Source organism: Lissotriton helveticus, chromosome 3_1 (genome assembly GCF_964261635.1).
Source record: "Lissotriton helveticus chromosome 3_1, aLisHel1.1, whole genome shotgun sequence".
Classification (NCBI taxonomy): Eukaryota; Metazoa; Chordata; class Amphibia; order Caudata; family Salamandridae; genus Lissotriton; species Lissotriton helveticus.
In genome coordinates, this window is record NC_136061.1 from 1,724,408,584 (window position 1) to 1,724,429,688 (window position 21,105).

General features: G+C 44.4%; 1 protein-coding gene across 1 annotated transcript in view; it reads left to right on the forward strand.

The window, feature by feature from the left end:
* The window catches only part of DNAJC8 (DnaJ heat shock protein family (Hsp40) member C8), a 222,262-nt gene that overhangs the window by 51,720 nt on the left and 149,437 nt on the right, over positions 1 to 21,105 (forward strand). Inside the window, exon 3 of the mRNA XM_078682509.1 lies at positions 3,640 to 3,696. Within this exon, the coding sequence (XP_078538635.1) occupies positions 3,640 to 3,696 (57 nt within the window). The remainder of the gene's footprint in view (positions 1 to 3,639; positions 3,697 to 21,105) is intronic.

Consider the following 21,105-nt stretch of genomic DNA (forward strand, 5'->3'; position numbering starts at 1 on the left):
GCAATGTGAGAGAGGGATCCGGGGTTGGGAGAGGAGAGAAGAGAGGGATGAAAGGAAGGGGTGAGAGGAAAGGGACATGGGTAAACTGCTTAACTCTGCACAAGACCGCCACGGTTTGAAGGGACCCTTGCTGCTCCCGGCCATGGCCAGGTGAGCTTCTAATGTGGCAGCGTGTATTCCTTCGGATTTGGAGGTCCTTCACAGAGGTTGACTTGACATCGTTCTGATGTTAATTGCTGTATTTTGGTTATAAACTGGTACTGATGGGGTGAAATCTTTCCTCAGTATTACTGTGTTTAAAAACATTCTAAATAATAAAGCAATGCTACCCCAAAATACGGTACAAAAGGGGGTGGTGATGGAGGGAGCATCTGAACCAATCAAACACTCACACCCAGTCAAAAGATCTGGGTTTGATCCATCACCGTTCTTTAGCCCACTCTGCCACCCCAGTTCAGACATGGCTATATGCAAATCAGTCTGACCCTGTGCCTCATGGGAACAGTCCAGCCCGAACTGCCAAGCCATGCCTTCCCTGGACCGGAAACAAGCTTCCGAGGACCGGTTTCTGGCATTCCAGCCGTCTTCAGCCCGGCTTGCTTGAATCCAGTGGCAAAGTGAGCAAGGGACTCACGTCTGAGCATACCCTGCCACACTTATGGCGGCCAAAGCGGTACAAAAGGGGGTGGTGATGGAGGGAGCATCTGAATGAATAAAACACTCACACCCAGTCAAAAGATCTGGGTTTGATCCATCACCGTTCTTTAGCCCACTCTGCCACCCCAGTTCAGACATGGCTATATGCAAATCAGTCTGACCCTGTGCCTCATGGGAACAGTCCAGCCCGAACTGCCAAGCCATGCCTTCCCTGGACCGGAAACAAGCGTCCGAGGACCGGTTTCTGGCATTCCAGCCGTCTTCAGCCCGGCTTGCTTGAATCCAGTGGCAAAGTGAGCAAGGGACTCACGTCTGAGCATACCATGCCACACTTATGGCGGCCAAAGCGGTACAAAATGGAGGGAGCATCTGAACCAATCAAACACTCACACCCAGTCAAAAGATCTGGGTTTGATCCATCACCGTTCTAACAGAGGTCCTATTTTCAATCGGGGCCAGCTTATCCCAGATAGCCACTATAGATGTTTCAAATGTATTAACTGCCAGTAAGGGGTCACCGGTCGGCACAAAAGGGGATTTTTCCCACTCTCTACCGAAGTTGGCAAGGGTGATATTTCTCCAATTCCTGGTCCCTTTAGTGGAGGGTAGCCCTTTCTTTATCGTAGGGCCCCTACCAGTACTAAAAGCAATCAAGAAATTGTCGGACCAAGTTACCTGATGATTAGAGTCAATGGTTAAGGTCTGATCGTTCGAAAAAACAAGATCTAGCATATGGCCACCTATGTGCGTGGCTGCTAGAACCTTCTGATGGAGATTGAGGCCCTTAAGCGTGTCAGTGAGTTTTATGATCAACGGGTCATCTAATACATCAACATGCAAATTAAAATCCCCCAGGGCAGTAAACGAGGAATATCTGGGCACCAAACTGCCAATATATTCATATATCTCCGTTAAATGTCTAATCGGGGAAGAGGGGGGTCTATCAAAAAGAATGCCTGACATTATGGGGAAATGGGTACAGGAGATATTGAATGCTAAGGCCTCGATGGGACCCAAGTTCTCCAATTGTTTATAGGAGATTTCCCACTTGTCACAGATTATAATGGCCAGGCCGCCCCCTAGCCTATTGTTAGGACGGTTAACAGCTATTAACCTATATCCCGCCGGTATAGCAAGAGCAATGTCCGGTAAGGAGCTCTCTCTTAACCAGGTTTCCGTAAGAAACACCATATCCCAGCCTTCATTCTGAATGCTGAACCAGATATCCCCAGAGTGTCTGGGGAGGGACCTGTAATTTACATAACCAGCCCTGATCCGTTCCCCTGATTCTCGAGTTTGTTGGGCACCCTTTTGGTCAATGTCAAGAATTTACTGTACTGCCATGGAACTTAAGCTAAAATTACAATGTTTGCAATCCCCCCTCCAACCCCCCCCCCCCCCCCCCCATGTTTCTCGCTCCCCCCCCCGCCCCCTCTCCTGGTTCTATCCGGGTTTACCTTATAAATCTCCTCGCATGTAGGGGGCGTAGGGCATAAAGTTCATCTCTGGACCATTTTATTGCTGGTGTAGAGGCCAAACTGGCAGCATGGCTTGCGCTAGCCGTGATACAGACGCGGATGGGCGCAGGCGGGCTTGCCGCGCTGGGCGCTTGTGAGGTCATATGGAAATAGGCCGGCTCGTCTAACCACTAGTCCGCTAACCCCCAAGATGGCGCCCAAAACGGGGAAAGAAGATCTGTAAACCGCCCTCCAACCAGCGTTTTCAGAGCAAATTGCGGCGAGAATCAAACAGTGAGTAAGGCAGCAATATAAAATTGAGATACACAATTGGAACAGTTAAAAATATTAAAACGAGGTTGGAGCTTAAAATCGGAAAAGCCGATTTTGTGATGTGCAAATAGCATACATTTTAAAGTGCGGGTAAGAGAGATTCTGATACAGCCAGTCTACATTCAAACAATCAGCATTTACCACTTACGTTTTAAAGCCATTTAAGTGTATTGGGTTCACTGACCGGCATGGCACTATTCTTTCAGTGCAGATCGCATGCTGCTCAGCGTATTTAGGGTCTTAGCAATATTTTTGATGCATGAAGAGGCCTGCTCCTAGCAAATGTTCTTTCACATTGGTGCAGCCGGACTTCGCCTTGGAACAGGGTGACATACACTTATTAGTTCAAGAACAGGGCCACTGGAATTATGCAACAGGGTAGGGCAGTATTCATTATTTTGTCATTGTTACACTTGTTAACACTATCTGGGCATAGTAAGTAAGTCTTTATTGCTTAATTAATTAAAATCTTAGTCTGTACAATTATAAAAACACATATATAGCACAATTTCATATTTCCTTTAAAACGGTAACACTGTATTCTAAAAACAAGAGTTTAAACTGGTTAAAAATACATGTGGTAAAATTGTAATAAGCTTCTTAATTCAGGCAAAGTCTGTATGAGAGTCCCGGGGCAGATAGTCTAGTTCGAATTTGGAAGATCTGTTACTATAGGGCACCCAGTGAAACACTGGGGGAATTTGTGCATGAGAGAGATTGCCGGCTGGCTGAAGTCCTGGGCTTAGCAGGCTGAGGATATAATAACTTTACTCCATCAGGTGTTGGAGGGAGGGTTTCTGCGAGGAACACCTCAAGGACAGTAACACCATTTTCTCCAACAACCAGTGTCATCCATAGAACATCATTTATACAACAGATAGTCTCTTATCTAGGCCCTAGAACCCATCTCTGACATTACACATGTATGCATTCCTGCTTTCTCCCTCCAACATGATGCAGACAGTTTTTGTTTGACTTAAGAATAATCAGGTTCAAATACACGTCACCTTGATGATCATAAGCTGATAATTTTCACTTTACCTCATGTTAGTACTTTTGCCAGCAAACATGAATTCCTTTCTGAGTGAAGTACTTATAGCCTATTCATGATATTAATATGCTACAAAATGTTCCTAGTTGTTCTGCTCTGTTTTGAAAGTGACAACATTATTTTAAATTCTTTCTGATACAGGTCCTCCAACTGGATCCAGAGGCTACTGATGAAGACATAAAGAAGAGGTTCAGACAGGTACGCTGCATATCCCTTTGTTGCAGCTTTTACCTTGGTAGCTGGATTAGGTGTGGCTTTCGAAGGGGATGTTGCCCATTGCTGGAATGGGATGATAACGGCAAATGTTGACTCTCGCTATGAACTTCTAAGATAGGTATTGATGTCCTCTTCAAAATTGAATTATGAATGTTTTCACTGTTGTGTACTTTCTCTGACTTTCACACCGTCCAGTGTTTATTTCTGTACCAATTGCATTAAGGTATCTTGCATATAACCATGTTTAGTGTTAAAGTAGTAAACACAGGGTTCTTCTCTCCTCAGCAGTTGGTCGTTTGTTCTAAATTTAGGCCTGAGTAGATCAGAATGCGCTCTTTTGTAGCTGCTTTGTCATATTTGATTCTGCAAGACCACTGCCTGATAGAAATGTCCTTTATAAACACCTGTTTTCCTTGCATGTATCCTAAAGTTTACATAGTACTGCTCTCATTCTGTCCCAGGTTTGTTTCTATATATCAATTTTTTCAATAGATAAGGCTGTAGATAAAATATTTGCAAATGCCATTGCTGTTAGTAGTACTAAAGAACTTAACTTCAGTTTGTGAGTTAGCCAGGCAGTGGGACAGTAAGAACATCTCTTTCGCTATTAATCATTGACTACATAACTCACTCCTCTTATTTATTTCCCAGTGACCAACTTCCATTATCCTGCCACAGTCTCATCAAAATTCCTTGTTGGATCTCCTCTCTGTCCCCTAAGAGTTCCACTTCTTCCATGAACGCTCACACTACTAAGTTTATCTCTTGGACTGCTTAGGTGCTTCACTCTCAAATGCTTACCCTTTAAAATGATGGATCTCTAATCATTTTAAAGTGACAGAGACTGGACCCAGACCATTGACATATTTTTGTCTTGTTCAAAATTGTAATGGTACCCACATTTTATGGGGTCACAGTGTTGATGTCCTATTCTCAAATCATTTAAAAAGTAATTAAATTGTAAACCATTAAAAAAAACTAAAGGGGTGTTGCACTAGTTTTGTCTACTGCACCATTTTTTAGACTTTGGATGCGATGTATAATATTTCTAATCTGGTAGCAAGAGAATAATGTGGTCACCCAAAACATTTTTAAACGCTAGACCGAAAATATTATTTATGAATGAGTTACATGTTTTCCGTTCCCAAAATGTACTTTCTCATAAGATCGTATCAATATTGAAATAATATTAAATAATAATGAGTGGCACTTTAAAATGTCCTTCAAAGTGTTACCATTGATGGAAATTCTATTATTCTCCCTGCCTCTTTGTGTTATCAGGACGTCATATTTTCATATGTTGCCTTATATGCTTGGTTCCTTACCATTCTAACAGAGCCTGATGTCGTACATTTTCAGTGTTTTAATTGGGCTGGGTGCAGATGGGTCTCAGACCAGGCAGTAATACAAAATTGACTTTGAAATGGCCCCATATCAGTCCTGTATTAATGTCCCTAATTTCACTTTCAAAAGCACTGACCGATTTGGGTTGATACCAGGTCAGTTGCTTCTTCTTTCTTCTCGGCTTTGGTGGCTCTTCGGTGTCCTCTCTATTCTTAAGTCATCAGGATCTTCCTCCCTGGTGCCAGGGGATCCTTCAAGTACTGAATTTAGGTGCCTTAGCGAAGTGTCGGGTAGTAGCCAATGGGCTACTGACCCTTGGGGGTCACTATGCCCCTTATATGAACACTTCCTGTGGGAAGTGGGCCTAACTCTGTCCCGGAAGTGGCCATAATCCTGCCCCAGAATTCCCAAGTGTGCCATCGCAAAGATAGCTACCTCTGAATAGCTATGACAAGTAACCCACCTTAGGGGTGGTACTAGCAGGTAGGTTACACACCTAGCTTATTAGCTAATTTTTCCACATGTCCGTGTGCCAAGTCAGCTCTGGATGGGGGGCTGGCTTCCTCCCTTGTAGGAGGAGCCAGATATTCCAAAAGCGGCAGGTTCTTTGAAGCTCGCTGGCCCAAAAAGGCTTATCAGCAGGCCATACTGTGGGAGGGAGTGGTAGTCTTACCGGACAGGCCTTTGTTCTGGGTCTCCTGAGAGCAAATGCTCTTACCCTAGGAAGTCAGAATAGTTTCGGGTGGGAGACTGGCGGAAACCAGTCAGCAAGCATACCAGAAGCTGGTAAGTTTTCAGGGGTCACATCTAAAGTTCCCTTTGGGTGCATGTATTGATAACACTAACACTGGCAACGGTGTGGGTTGACCAATATGAGGGGTTTGATACCAAACATCCCTATTTTTAGTGAGGCCATCGTGTAGCTGAGGAACTCTTTTTTTAGTGTCCAGCACATGTTTAACAAGCATTGGCATAGCCAGTATGTCTTGCCTTTGGGAACTTATAAGTGTTTAGCTAGAGCTATTGGTTTTTGTAATTTTTGCTATATTTTGATGGCATATTGCAGTAATTGCAATAGGGGTTTGAACTTAGTGTAATATAATATATAAAGAATAATTATGTTTGAGATAGACTATGAAAGTTTGAAGATGTTGTTAGTAAAGGGGGTTAGAAATACATTTGTGTGAAATAGTTGGAGTTAGCATGAGAGGTGAGTAATTGAATATAAATAATTCTACCTAGAGGTATTAGCAATAGTTATTGAGAGAGTAATAAGAGTGAGAGATTAAGTTTGAAATTGTGTATGAACTTGAGAGAGGGAGATAGAGGAAGTAAAATTGGGAAAGATGGAATTGGGGTGTAGTTGATGGTGTGTGTTATATTAATTGTCATTTTAGGAGATAGAAAATAATTATAGTATTAGGTATTGTGAGATGTTTAAGTAGAGTGAGAGCTTCTGCAATTATGCAAATAATGGTTGTGATGTAATGTTTTCCTGAAGATGTGTGTTTTTTGTAATTCAAACTTGTGTATTAATTTTGGCAACAGCAGGGTTCTCCTTAACGTTCCAATGTAACTCTGTTGTCATTTTAAGTATGACGACCATGCAATTATACCTTACTTTTAAAGGTGAAGACAATAATGAATGGAGCTTCGTTTAGACAACATTAGTGCTGTACCACGGAATGAAAATCAAGTTTTAGAAGGGATAGTGTTTAGTATTTGAGAAGTTTGTTTGCTGAATTCATTTTTTTTTACTTGGTACCATTAAATGTTTAGCATTTTTTTTCCCTCGAATAATTGATAACTTTAGTTTTTTTTGTATTGCCTGATGTATGCTTCTTTACATTTTAATGGAGAAGTTAAGGATTGGACCAGAGAAGCAGCTAGTCTGGACGACTTAGAATGAGGAATTACCACTGGAAACAGAGAAGCAGATATTAGCACTGTCTAGAGGACTTAGAATGAGGGAAGTACTGAGTAGACCAGAGAAGCAGCACTATCTAGAGGATTTAGAATGCCGAATTACCACTGGAAACTAAGACACAGCTGCAGTTCTGTCTAGAGGACTTCGAATGGGGGAGATACTGACAGGACCAGAAAAGCAGCTATCCGCATTCTCTGGAGGACTAAGAATAAGGAATTACCACTGGGAACAGGCCTGGCTGCAGCACTGCCGAGGGGACTCCGAATGAGGAATTACCACTAGGACCAGAGAATCAGCTGCAGCACTGTCTAGAGACTTAGAATGAGGAATTACCGATAAGACCAGAGGAGCAGGTAGCAGCACTGACTAGAGGATTTAAAATGTGTGAATTACCGACCGTACTAGAGAAACAGCTACATCATTGTCTAGAGAACTTAGAATTAGAAATTACCAATGAGAAGCAGCTAGCAGCACTGCCTATAGGACTTAAAATTAGGACTCACTGACAGGACCAGATAATCACCTATCATCACTGTTTAGAGGACTAAGAATGAGGAATTACTACTGTAACCAGAGACTCAGAATGAAGAATTACCTTTGTGACCAGTCACAGCTGCAGCACTGCTTAGAGGACTTAAAATGTGGGAATTATCGACGGGACTAGAGAAGCACTGCTGCACTGTCTGGAAGACTTAGAATGAGGAATTACCAAAGAGACCATAAAAGCAGTTCGCAGCACTGTTTAGAGGACTGATTATGAGGAATTACCAGTAGGACCAAAGAGGCAGCTAGCAGCTCTTCCTATAGACTTATAATGATGAATTACTACCGGGAACAGAGAAGCAGCTAGTAACACCGTCGAGAGGACTATGAACGAGGAATTGCAGATGGGACCAGAGAAGCAGCTAGCAACACTGCTTAGAGGACTAAGAATGGGGAATTACCACTGGGAACAGAGACACAGCTGCAGAGCTGCATAGAGAACTGAGTATGAAGGAGTTATCGTCAGGACCAGAGAGGCAGCTAGTAGCACTGTCTAGAGGACTGAGAATGAGGAATTGCCGTATGGACCAGACAAGCAGCTAGCAGCATTTCTAAAGGACTAACCATGACTAATTAACACTGCAAATAAAACTGTGGCACTACCTAGAGGGTTTAAAATGAGGATTACCACTGGGGCCAGAGAGGCAGCACTGTCTAGAGGGCTTGGAATGAATAATTACCACTGGGACCAGAGAAGCAGCTGCAGCACTGTCTAGAGCAGTTATGAGGAATTACTGACAGGACTAAGAAGGAATTGCAGCACTGCCTAGAGGACTTAAAATGTGGGAATTACTGACTGGACCAGAGAAGCAGCTGCATCAGTCTTGAGGACTTAGAATGAGGAATTAAGAGTGAGACCAGAGAAGCAGCTAGCAGCACTGTCTCGAGGACTACGAATAAGAAATTACCACTGCAGCTAGCAGCACTGTCTCGAGGACTAAGAATAAGAAATTACCACTGCATACCGCGTGCAAAAAGAAATTGGCAGCAATTTCTTTTGGTGCTTACAAAGCAATTAAATTCGAAATACTGAAATAATAGAAATGTGGACTAACTTTCATCAGTAAGAAAAGCACAGAAATCCCACGAGGATAAACAAACCCAATAAATTAAGTGAACGCAGAAACATGACCACCAAAGTAAACACTGTTCTTTTGTTGCAAATGTGCAATTTTGACAAAATAACGTGCCAATACTCTCCATTTACAAAGTAAGAAACACGTTGTAAGTAACCCAAAACTTTAATTGACCACTCAAATACGACCTGTAAAGAAATATTTGTAAAATTGAGGCACACTTTTAAAAAAAATAATGTGCCAACGCTTTCTGTGCAATAAAAGCTCACAGAGTTAATCAAATACATAACGTTAAATAAGCCATGCTGATCACTGTGCCCCTGGATTCAAGCTAGCCTGGCTGATGAAGGCTGACATACCACAAAACCGGTACCAAGATGCTTGTTTCCAGTCCAGGGAAGACCTGGCTTGGCATTTCGGTCTGGACTGTTCCCATGAGGCACAGGGTCAAGACTGATTTGCATATGGCTGGGTCCAAACTGGGGTGGCGTAGTGGGCAAAAGAAAAATGGATTTAACCCACATCTCTTGACAGGGGGAGAATGTCTGAATCATTCAGCATTCCGTCCATCATTTGTTGCAGTTACGCCTTTGAGCTCCAAGCAGAGCTCTTAGTAAAATGTGACTACATACAAAAGACTGCGGACTGACTCTATTTTTTTTTTTTTTACTTAAATGAATTATAGAATGCAAAAAAGGAGCACAGCTGTAAGAAGCACAGTGCCTCGGTAATAACGGCCTCTGCATCATCCATATGCACTCCTTTCAAGGGCGACTGCTTCTACAGCACTGATGCCCAGTCCTTATATAGGCAGTCCCTCCGCAAACATGGCCCCTGCAGCACCACAGCTACATCTGGACAGGATTAATCTTTAATGCACAAGCACTCCCTCCACACAGTTATATGCATTCTTTATGTATTCATGAAAAGAAAAGAAAAAAGGCATGGAAGTTCGGAAAGACAAGTGCTTATTATAACAAAAACAAGAAGAAACAATGAGTGAAATACTACTGCAGTTGTGTGAGATGGCCAGCCGGGAATGCTTTCAGATGGCCAACAAAAAAGAACAATGAGGGAAAATCTGCTGAGAGAGAACCAATCACCCAAAGCTGGACCAAAAACAAAAGATAACCAATAGAAAGCAAATGTTTTTTTTTGTGTAAAATTAGAAAGCAAATGTTTTTAAGGACCATGAACCAACCAATAAAAAGCCAATAGGCGGCATGAAAGCCCATACAGTGATTACAGAATTTCTTACAGAACGCGCATGCGCGCTGCCAAGGCTTAACCTAAAAATGGCTTCCCTGGTCACTTGTACTAGCAGTAGTAGCAGCACAGGGGCATACATGCTCATGCAGGTATGCCCTCAGATGTAATATTCAGTCCCCTGCCTTAGGGCTGTCAGGCCAGCTGTAATGGTGACTTACAAATATTGCATGCAGGGTTAGGGACATGGCACACAGGGAGGTGTGACAAGTCCTGTATTCACTTTTGTCTGTACCAAGATACGCAGCCTGTAATGGCAGCTTTGCAGGTGCTTGTTGAGGGGTCCCTTAGGGTGCTGCCGCCCTTAAGGACCCTCTTTAGTATCTCAGGCCCTAGGTACCATTGACTATATACTTAAAGGGGGTGCTAAAGGTTTTGTCATTTGGGGAAATAATTGTTCATTTTTAGTGAAATAACACTGATGCAGGGGATCTGGTTGGCAGGAACCCAGTCCACTTCAGTCAGAGTTGAATCAAATACCAGGCAAAAAGTGTGGGGAACTGCAACAAAAAGCTGGATTCCTACAATAGCCGTACCCCACTTTGACAACCCCCATCCCCTAGCCCACGGGCCCAGCCAAACCTGGGAGAGTTTTCCTAGTCTCTCAGGCTCCTGCTTAGGTTATTCTCTCTGAGGGGATGACCTACCTCAACAGTGTTGGGACCCAATTTTAAATGCCCTTTGTCTACTCTTTTAGTGTCCTCACCCATTCTTCTGGTTTTGGGCTCAAAGGTATCTGCCTCTGCTAATCCTATCTTAGCCAGGGCAACCCCCAGCTTAAGCAGAGTGGTTACCCACAACTTGAGCAACCCCACCATAACCAATAGGGTCTCGGGGCCTAGCTTGCTATTTGACATGGGGTCCTACCACCATGCCAAGGACAGTGCAGCCATAAAGGCTAACACCCAGCAGAGGCCACCAACAGTTGTCAGTGCTCAGAACCATACTTTTAGCTCTTCACTGACAGGTGACCGTGCTAACATACAGGCTTCTTTTGGTTCAGGTTGCCTGTCTTTTGTTTTAGAGTGGGGTGTAAATACATCATGTAGCCAACACCCTCCTTCCACTTTCTCTTCTGTTAGCTGAGGAGCCACCATTTCATGCTTAACAGCTGCTGGCTATTCAGGACTTCTTGTGGGCTAGGTAGGGCTTCATCAGGGACACTTGGAGAGCCCGAAACGTCGACCCACGGTTTTTCTTCTGAAATTTGTTTCCATTTTCATTAAGAAGAAAGGTGTTGACTATTGTTACAGTGAAGGCTTCACATTTATACTGCTACCTTCTTGTTTATATATTTTTTTAAAGTACCCTGACTTGATTCATCAAGCTCAAAAGTGAATATTTTCCTATATACACCCACCTTTGTTCTATTTTTTCTGTATGCTTGTGCACTTATGATTCATATCTTGCATGATAATGAATGTTCTTACTTGTGATTCTTACACACTATTGCACTGAGTTACTAAATTGCTGGAATCAACCATTGATCAAGGAAATCATTCATCTGGCCTTGCAATTTAACTATACAAATAATTTTAATTAAACACTTGAATAAATCCCTTGAAGGCACCTTTGCCCTATCATTTCATTTTGCCCGAGCCCTCAAGGGTAGTTTGGGTTGCCCATTTCGTTTTGTATCAAACAGTATTATATAGAACAAGTTTAAAAATTACAAAATGTAGTAATATTATTGCAAAATGTGCAGCATAATTTGCCTTTTCTTGCCACATACATTTCTCAACCCTTCTGCGTATGGCCTCTCCTATCCCATAATACCAGTGGTATTGATGCTAAATTTTAATTCTTGAAGCTTAACCTTCAAACATTGACCAATATGTGTTCTGCAGCTATTCTGCAGTAGTTTGTTGCTTCCTCAGGGACTTATCTTTGCAGAATTGTGTTTTGGTTAAATTGCATAATTGTGATAGTGTCACACCTTTAGTTACAATCAATACCAGGCATCAAAAGAAAAATAGAAAATAAAAAAAGGCTTGGAAGTCAAGCAAAGGCAAAGTAACCAACGATTGTTAGTATTTGTGAATGCTAATATAGATCTAAAGACAGATAGTGTTTTTTACAAACAAATTCACAATTTGTTTTTAGTCCCATATGTTTTGCCTTAAGGCCCAAAGAAAAATCCCATTACACAACAAAACAAAAGTTAGAAAAAATGAAAAAAGCAAACCAGAATTGACTTGCTTGCATTATCAAAATGAGCATTATTATGTGCAGTATCCGAGTATAGGGTGGGTATGAGCCAAATTCCCGTCCATTGCTCACAAACAAGTTCTTGTGATTTATATTTTCACAAAGTGTAAGGCATGCATGTTGCCCTACAAATGTTTATACTTTAATATAGAATCTTGATTAGTGCATACACCCCAGTGGCAACCTTAATACCATCTTATCAACAGATTTACACAATATTAACAGGACAGGCAATCGTTAGATCCCTACTTACTGCACAATCTTAACAATATACATCTTAGCATCCATAATTTTTTTTGATTCAGGAAAATGAATAGACACGTGATCACAGATTTACACAATATTTACACGACAGGGAATAGTTAGAATCCCTACCTACTCCATAATCTTAACAATATACATCTTGGCATCCATAATTTATTTTGATTCAGGAGGATGCTTAGACATGTGATCACAAGGATATCTCCAAGAAAAAAAGGCTGCACGCACTGTTGAAGGTACTCTTCCTGCACAGCCCAAACCCAACTGGTACCTGTAGTTTCACCCTCTACACCCCAGCCGCACTTCCTTCCCCCACACACCCACACATGATCAGCCCAATGTAAATCTAAAGATCAACCAACCGATTCTTCCTTGGCCAACCACAAATACATTAAATACCTTTTCTAAAGCCTTCATAGGTCCACCTTGACACCATCCATAATAATTATGGCACTACCTCTAAATACAAATGCTGTCTTTGAATTCAAGGGGATAGCTTAGACCAGATTTGTTTGATCAGTTTACCACAAAATATTTCCTAGATTCATATGCTGTGCATAATTCTACCATCTACTGGTTGGGCCCTAACATGTTTGTAGTCTTTTAAAAAAAAATTAAATTGTTGGTCTTTGATTTGGGCAGAGCCTTATGACTCAAGCTGATGACTGTAAGCCCACAATGTCCCAGTAGGAAGCTGACTATAGTATATCAAAAAGAGATGTACTGTGCAATGAGTCCAGGTATTCCCTTATAAGTGGGTAGGCGCTGGCACTCGCAATCCCAAGGGGCTCTTCTAGTCGGCAGTTTGGTAGAGCAGCCTTAGGCTTATCAAAGAGGAGTGTTGGACATCTACAGTCAATAAATGATGCACAAGACTCCATAAGTATATGTGTATGTGTATATATATATATATATATATATATATATATATTGCGGAAGCCAGCAGGTGAGCTGAATTTGCTTGGGGGAGGAGCCCACTGACCTACAAATGAAGGGGTGCAGTTACGGGACTATTCAGAGAGGCTGGTGATGCAATGCAGGGCACTGAGGAAGGCTACTCGCCGAAATGCATCCGCCCAAAAGCTGCGTTGCTTTGTTTGCCAATTAAAGCTGCTTTCTCCCTGGAAACCCCTCTGGCCTCTGTCCGTTCTTTTTAGAAGGGAGTTATTATATATATATATATATATATATATATATATATATATATATATATATATATATATATATATAATCAGAATCTATATGATCAGGTAAGTACATTCATTTAGCTACTGTAATACATTTACTTTTTAAAAGCCAACACTTTGCAATGTTAACCTATGGAGGAGAAACAAGTACTGCATTCAAGTTCCTTACAGCTACTTTAGGGGGCCAATCTCCTGGACCGAAGGTGATTATTGACAGGGTCCAAGGCAGCAACAAGAGGTCACACAGGGCAGCACTGGGGCAGCCGAGTACAGAGGTGCAATACAGCGTTGGGTGCCCAGTGTTAGTCTGTGGGAATTGGTCTCATGATGCCCAGGGACCTGGGAGACCTTTGATCCTCTTCTCCTGGACCTCCATGGCCTGATGCAGAGGTACTTCGAGGCATCAGGTTTTCGTCTCTTGGAGCGCCCGCAGTATAGGGGGTCTGCAAACAGAGGCTGTAGGCGGAGTCAGGATGTCCACACCGGTTAAATATTGGACTTTATCTTTGGAGGGCCGGGGAACTTCGCTAGCATCATTGGCCCGCTTGGGCTAGGCGGCTCAGGTGCAGTGGTGGTTCGGAGTCCTCACAGGTCTCTTGGGGTGTCTACAGGATGCAGGTAAGCTGCTCTTTGGGAGTTGCAGAGTCTTAGTTCTGGTGGGCTTCCCATGCTTTTGGAAGCTCAGCAGTTTGCAGGGTGAGTCTACTTCAGTGCAATTGTCAGGAATAGGTGAACAGGCCGGCAGGGCTGGTGTCCAGTCAGTCGCTTCATCCTTGGTTCTTGCTTTTTACGGCTCTTTGGTGCTCCTTGTTTTGGGTCGGTAGGATCTGCTTTTCTGGCACCAGGAGCTCCCCTAAATACCCTAATACTAGATCACTAGATTTAGAGGTGTTAGGGGAGTGTAGGGTATTAGCCAATGATGTACTGATAATCTTTGAGAGAGTTTTTGATTGATGAGAATCGAAGTTCTGTAGTAGGGGATCTCTGTGTATAGTCATAATCTGTGAATAGACCCGTCCATGTGCGGGGACCCTGGAGCAATCAAAATAGTCTCTTAAGTCGTCTTCTTCTGCAGTCCTGCATAGACATTTAAGAGAAAATAAAAGACAAATAAGGCAGCCTGACATTAACAAGGCTACATTGGCCAGCACTTCATACTGAAGTGAAAAGGATAGCCAAATAATATCATTACATTTTACAGAGTTTCACCACACATATAGAAACTTCCCTTCACAAAAATCCTTTGCATGATAGAGAGAAAGGGTTGGACAGACAAGCCTCATAGGCTGCCATTATGTGTCTGGAAAAGGGATACCGTGCCTTTAAGGAACCCTCCAGAGACCCTCGGTATCCCATGATGCACAGCCAAAGGCAAGTTTACTTTCAGTTCTTTTTTCAGACTCCTGCTAGCAGTACCCTGGAGCATTGAGCTCTACTTTTTTGGGTATATCTTAAATTTTTGGATATTTTTCAGTGAGATTTGTTTTTCACTCGACGTCTGGGGTCTTCCTTTTCCAGTTGCTGTCTTTTTTTTACCTGTTTTAACACCTCTATCTTGTCGAAATGCCAGCTTTATTCGACAAGTCCCCTGAGTGGTAGGAAGAAGGCCAAGTCAGACCCCCACAGAGTGTGCATACTCTGTCTGCCTGCTTCTCATGTACCTGACTCCTGTGCTATTTGCCATTCTGACTCCATGAGAACCCTGCGTGAGAGGGAGAAGATTCGTCTCAAAGGCCTGGAGGAGAGGAGACATCAAGAAGCAGGTGGGACGTCTGGGCATAGAGGGACTCTATCTTCATCCTCTGCCCATGCATCGGCCTCTGGGGGGCACCCCAGTCAAGAATAGGCCCGGAAATGGCACCGGTCCCGGTCGACGTCGAGGGCTTCGGCGTTGAGAGGTATGACTACCATCTGTTCCCCGTCGACCCAGAGTCCTGGGTCGAAGCGATTTCGACGTCGAGGGGTAGGACGTCGAGACCTCGGACGAGGTCGACGTCGAGGACTTCACCGGCGTCGACATACCATCGTCGTCGCGTTGAGTCCCAAAGAGGCAGGTGCTTGCCGTCGAGGCGATACCACCGTTTGCTGTCAACGTCGACACGAAGATCGACATCAAGAAGATCGACGCCAAGGAGAGCCACGTCGGGGAGATCCACGTCGAGGAAGGAAAAGTCGACGTCGAAGAGTAAGTCTACTCCCCAGGTGGGGTCTAGTGTGATGAGTGTCTCTTCATCAGAGTTCCCAGTCACGGTGGCGCCGGCGGTCCTCCTCAGGAGAGTCTACCTCCAGAGCATCCTCTCCGAGGCCTGCTCGTAAGAAGAGGAGAGCACTTAGGGCTCCGGACTCTGGTTACTCGAGGACCTACTCGCCCTCAAGGCCTAGGACATCTACTCCTCCACCACCACAACAACTACCTCCTCATCCTCATCCTCCTCCTCATCCTTCTCCTCCACCGCCACCTCCTCAGCCTCTACAACCGAGGCCTTTGATTCCGGCTCAGCCGCCTCTTCTTCCGCAACAGCCGGTGCCGGTGAGTCTGGCGAGACCCAGGAAACCGAGATCACGGGGGAGGCATCGCTTTCGCAGTGAGCGTAGATCTTCAACCAGGTCACAACCTCGTCGTTGTAGAGAGAGGTCGCGGTCCAGGCATACCAGATATACGGACTCTTCCAGTGACAGGAGGTATTCGCCTATTTTGTCTGGCTCTGCTCCAACGAGAGTGTCACCAGTGGATGACATTGTGACATTTCAGGACATGCTGTTGAGGGGAGCAGCGAAGTTGGGTATAGCACTGACGGTGCCCACCCATTCTACCTCTGTAATCTTTGAAACGCTACAGCGTAAGCACCTGTCTCGCCCTTTGCTGCCTTTGGTGCCAGGGTTGGAGGAACCGGCCATGGAGCTGTTCTTGACGCTGGCCTCGGTGAAGTTTGCCCCATCCCGGCTTCAGAAGAAGTACAGGCCCCCGGATTCGGATCCGGCGTTTCTGAGAACGGATCCTGCACCGGATTCGGTTATTGTTACAGTGGCAAAGAAGCAACACTCTACTGCTCCTTCGCCAACGGTCCCTCCGGTCAAGGAGAGCCGTCAAATAGATTTGGCAGGGAGAAAGGTATGCAGTATGGCCAGCGGCGGCTCCTCTATGGGGACGTCGCCCCCCCCTGCTTTCTCGCCGTGCGAGAAGGCAGAAACAAATGGTAGTCGATAATAACTACCATTTGTTTCTGCCTTCTCGCACTGCATGAAAGCAGAAGTTCCTGGTTGGGGGTAGGCGGTGTTTCTCGAGGGCAAGGGGGAGTGGCTTGTCCACTGTTGTTCATAGTGACTGTTTGGGTAGCCTGAGGCCGCCCAAACAGTCCCTATGAACAACAGTGGACAAGCCACCCCCCCCTGCCCTCGAATAACACCGCCCACTCTCCCTGTTCTCTCTGTATGCTGCAGCATACAGAGAGAAAATGACGCTGGTGGGGCAGCGGCCTCACCAATCACAGCGCTGCGCTGTGGTGGAGGGGAGGGAGGCTGTCTGCAGCCTTCCTGATGACGTGACGTGCACTGCAGGAATTGAAAACCAGAACGGTGGGAGTCTTGAACTGATGCAGGAACCTTGCTGGTGTGGTTGAGATGAAGGACATAAAAAGTAGATATTACCAGTGCCTCCTCTCCATCCCTCTTCCCCCGACAGCAGACAGCTGCAGCTACACGGATTCATTGCCGAGCCATCTCCGACACAGACAGACAAGCTCCCGCCGGACCCGTCTGTGCAACCCGGCGCGGCTGACGCACTGCGTTTGCAAGAAACTGCCGGGAGTCACTTGTTTTCGAGATGACATTTGTATGTTTTGGGGTCGTTTGGCACAGAAGATGCAAACTGCAGAAAAGAAAAACAGAAAATAGCTTATTGCCTTGCTACCCATGGGCACTTTACACTGCGCGCCCTCCGCGCTCGTTTGCTACATCGTCTTTCTTACCGAAGCGCGGGCTGTGCGCACTCCTGTCATGTTCAAAGCCTCCAAGACAGGGCAGAGAGATTCAGGAATGAAGGAAGATGCACGCGATAAAAAGGAGATGGTCTAAAAAGAAGCAAAGGCCTTAAAACATGTCAGCCTTACCACAGATCTGCCGCTGCCCGCATCGAATGCGTTAAAGCTACCTACTTACCTGCCTTTCAGTTCCCTGCAACATCTGACCTGTCTGTAACTTTAGTATCCCCACTGCTGGTACTACCAGAAATGCATACGAACATACTCTCTCTCCTCAGATATTCAAACTTTGGCGCAAGAAAAATAAATAATCCGTCCTTGAATATTTGCACATATTTCTTTGCCCCATAATGCCGGCCGGGAGGGTAAGTTTTATTTTCTTTAATTAAACTCCTCCCGCCTTCTCCTCCCCCATGCCCCCCACGATTACCCCATTTCCACCCTACCCGTCATGCCGGCCATGACTGTTGATTTGTCACTAGTACATAGATTAAAAAATAAATCCAGCCTGCATGCTTGGTCTGAAAACCAGGAAGATGTGTGATATTACAACGTGCCAGTTAAATTTTGTTTTCTCTTTTGGATGGAGTCGGTTTTGTTTATCTCGAGGTCGGATCTCGGTAGCACTAGAGTGGGCACACCTCTGTTGCTCTCTGTCTACGTTTGCAGCTTCCACTTTTACCAGACGCACACTTATCTCCCCAAATGAATCATGACTGCTGCTCGCCGGTAATTATAGAATTTTAGAACCGCCATTTCATTGCCCACAATGAGAAACCATCATGATTTATTTAGGTAAATAAGTGTGCACGTTAGTAAATGAGATGTGCTTCTTTTCATTGTCTTTTATGAACCCAGTTTGAACAATGTATATGTAATGGTCATCTTTTTTTATCTTAATGGGGTGGCTTGACTGCATAACATATTAACTATGGAACCTTTGTGCCATAAATTCATTTCTCTTTCTTTGGTTGATTTACTGGATTTTTCCCAAAATATTATTACTTGACTTCGCCTGACAGTTAGATCATTTTTTCTTAAAATAAAATAATAATAATAAAACTGAGGAGCTGGCTACTGTGCTGAAAGTGTATAATGCAGTTTAAAAAAAAAACATATGCAGATACTGGTTTTCGCATTAAAGGCGAGGTTACGTGCCTGCAGGTTTACAGGTGATAAAGTCGACTGTAGACTTTTATGCCATTTTGTTCTTCGTATTCGTTTCTTATTTTAATATTTCAAGACTTCATGTTCACAATAGATTTCTTGCTTTCTCAAATTTGCTTTAAAATACTTCATTTGCCACTCCTTTTTTCAACATTTTCTCATGGGGAAGACCTTCAACCCCACCCCAAACCCGCCTTATGTCAGCCTGGCTCCCTCACAATGCAACACTCATCCCCCCAACCTTTACACCTCACCACTTTCAATTGTCACCAGCCGCCACTTCTATGAAAGCTGCGAGTTAGACAGCACTGCTGGGTCGGTATGACCGCTCCTTGTGGGAGTCCCTGCAGCAATTCATTGAGCTTCTTCCGAGGGACAGAAGGCAAGATTTTCAGGAAATCTTAAATGAGGGCATGATGGTTTCCAACCAAGTAATCAGCACGGATGCGGATGCCTCTCTCCTGGCTGCTCACGGGTACTGCCATGGAGTAAACTTGAGATGCCACTCCTGGTTGCGCCTTAGCTCTCTTAAACCGGAGGCGCAGCAGCGTATTGCCAACTTGCCCTTTTCGGGCACTACCCTCTTCGGGACTCATGCGGATGAGGAGATGGCCCGCATGAAAGCAGAAGTTGAGACGCTGAAGGCGGTTGGTTTGGAGAAACCAAAGGACCAGCGGAAGTCTTTCCGCCCCTTCCAGAGGCGCTACTCCTCCCAATGATTCCAGCGAGGGCAGGGTCGCCAAGCTGGCCAGCAGCAGCAACAACAATATCAGAGGCAGCCCTTCCAGAAGCATCAGAGGGGCAGAGGCGGTCAGCAGGCCTCATCTGGGAATAAGGGCCCAGCTGGGTCGAAGCCCTGAGGAATTACTTCCCCCTCGTCTGTTACCCACTCCGGTGGGGGGAAGCATTCCAAATTACCCGGCAGAGTGGAGAAAAATTACTCAGGACAAGTGGGTGCTGAATATTGTTTGCAATGGATACAGTCTTCGTTTTGTCAGCCCTCCAGCTATTCCACCGGTTCGCTCGCAATACCAGCTGCGCGAGCTCCAAGCGGAGGCCGATACCCTATTAAGAAAAAGGGCGATAGAAGACGTCCCTCTGTTTCAAAGGGGAAAGGGTCTATACTCCAGGTGCGCAAAAAGGACAAGAACGAGTTAAGGCCCATTCTGGATTTGCGACAAGCAAACAAGTGGATCCGCAGGGGGAAGTTTCGCATGTTGTCCTTGCACCAGGTTTATCCTCGGCTGCATCGAGGAGACTGTCTTTGCGCAGTAGATCTGCAGGATGCGTACTTCCATGTACCCATTGCACAGAAACATCGTAAGTTCCTACGCTTCCTAGTCGGCACCAACCACTATCAGTACACCGTACTTCCGTTTGGTCTGAAGTCTGCACCCAGGACTTTTTCAAAATGCATGGCAGTGGTGGCGGCGCACTTGAGAAAGAACAAGGTGTTTGTCTACCCGTACCTGGACGACTGGCTGATCAAAGCCTCCACCTTCCAGGAAGCATTTGTGATCGTCTGGTTGACATGGAAAGGAGGCCTATTCTGAGACCTTTTAGTGCCATAATGAGCGCACTGTTTAAGGTCTGTCCCAAGTGCAAAAGAAAGCTTTCCATAAATGGCGAAAACAGGGTGAGTGTATTGTCGCCAAAGAGACCTAAGTCGAAGAACTGCATGTCTGCTTTGTCTTTAAATCCCAACACCTTGATTCACATGGAAACAATCATTTTGGCTCTTTAGGCAAACCATTGATATGGCTCTATCATGATCGGAATGTCAAAGGAAGCAAGTATCATCTGTACAGGAAATGTTTTTTTTCTGAGGATTAGGATTTTTCATGGGGGGTTCAGAGGGACCATCACTGTACTTGTGACCTCCATAGCATTTAATCAGAAATGGTGGAGGCACAAGATCCAATTCTCAAAAGGATTGTTGCAAAATTGAAAGACCCAAGTCTACAGTAACGTTATCTATAGACATTAAGATATCTGATGAAATTAAAACTATTGAAGCAAGCTGATTTCACTTGAAAAGGAAAGGTCACATAAAGAAAAACCCTAGACGATGAAAGAACATCCTGTTGAAGTGGTTTATTAATATATATTTAGAGCATAATAGGGTTCAAAAATATATAAACTTTGGAACCAGGAAAGCCTGCAACCCCAGAAGTAGTTAAACAGGCAAATAAAATTGGATGCAGAAATAGGCAATTTAAAGACAAACAAACAGAACTTTAAAGAAGCACTGGCGTATCCGGAGTCATCAAAACCATTGGGTATTAAGAAGACATTGATGAGCTAAAGAGCTAAAACAAAGGGAAAATATTAATTCACTACAATCCTGGTTTCATGATGATGAATACACACAGGGAGAAAAACCTATGGAGCAAGATTTGAGTGTAGAGCCTGATACAAAAAATAAATAAATG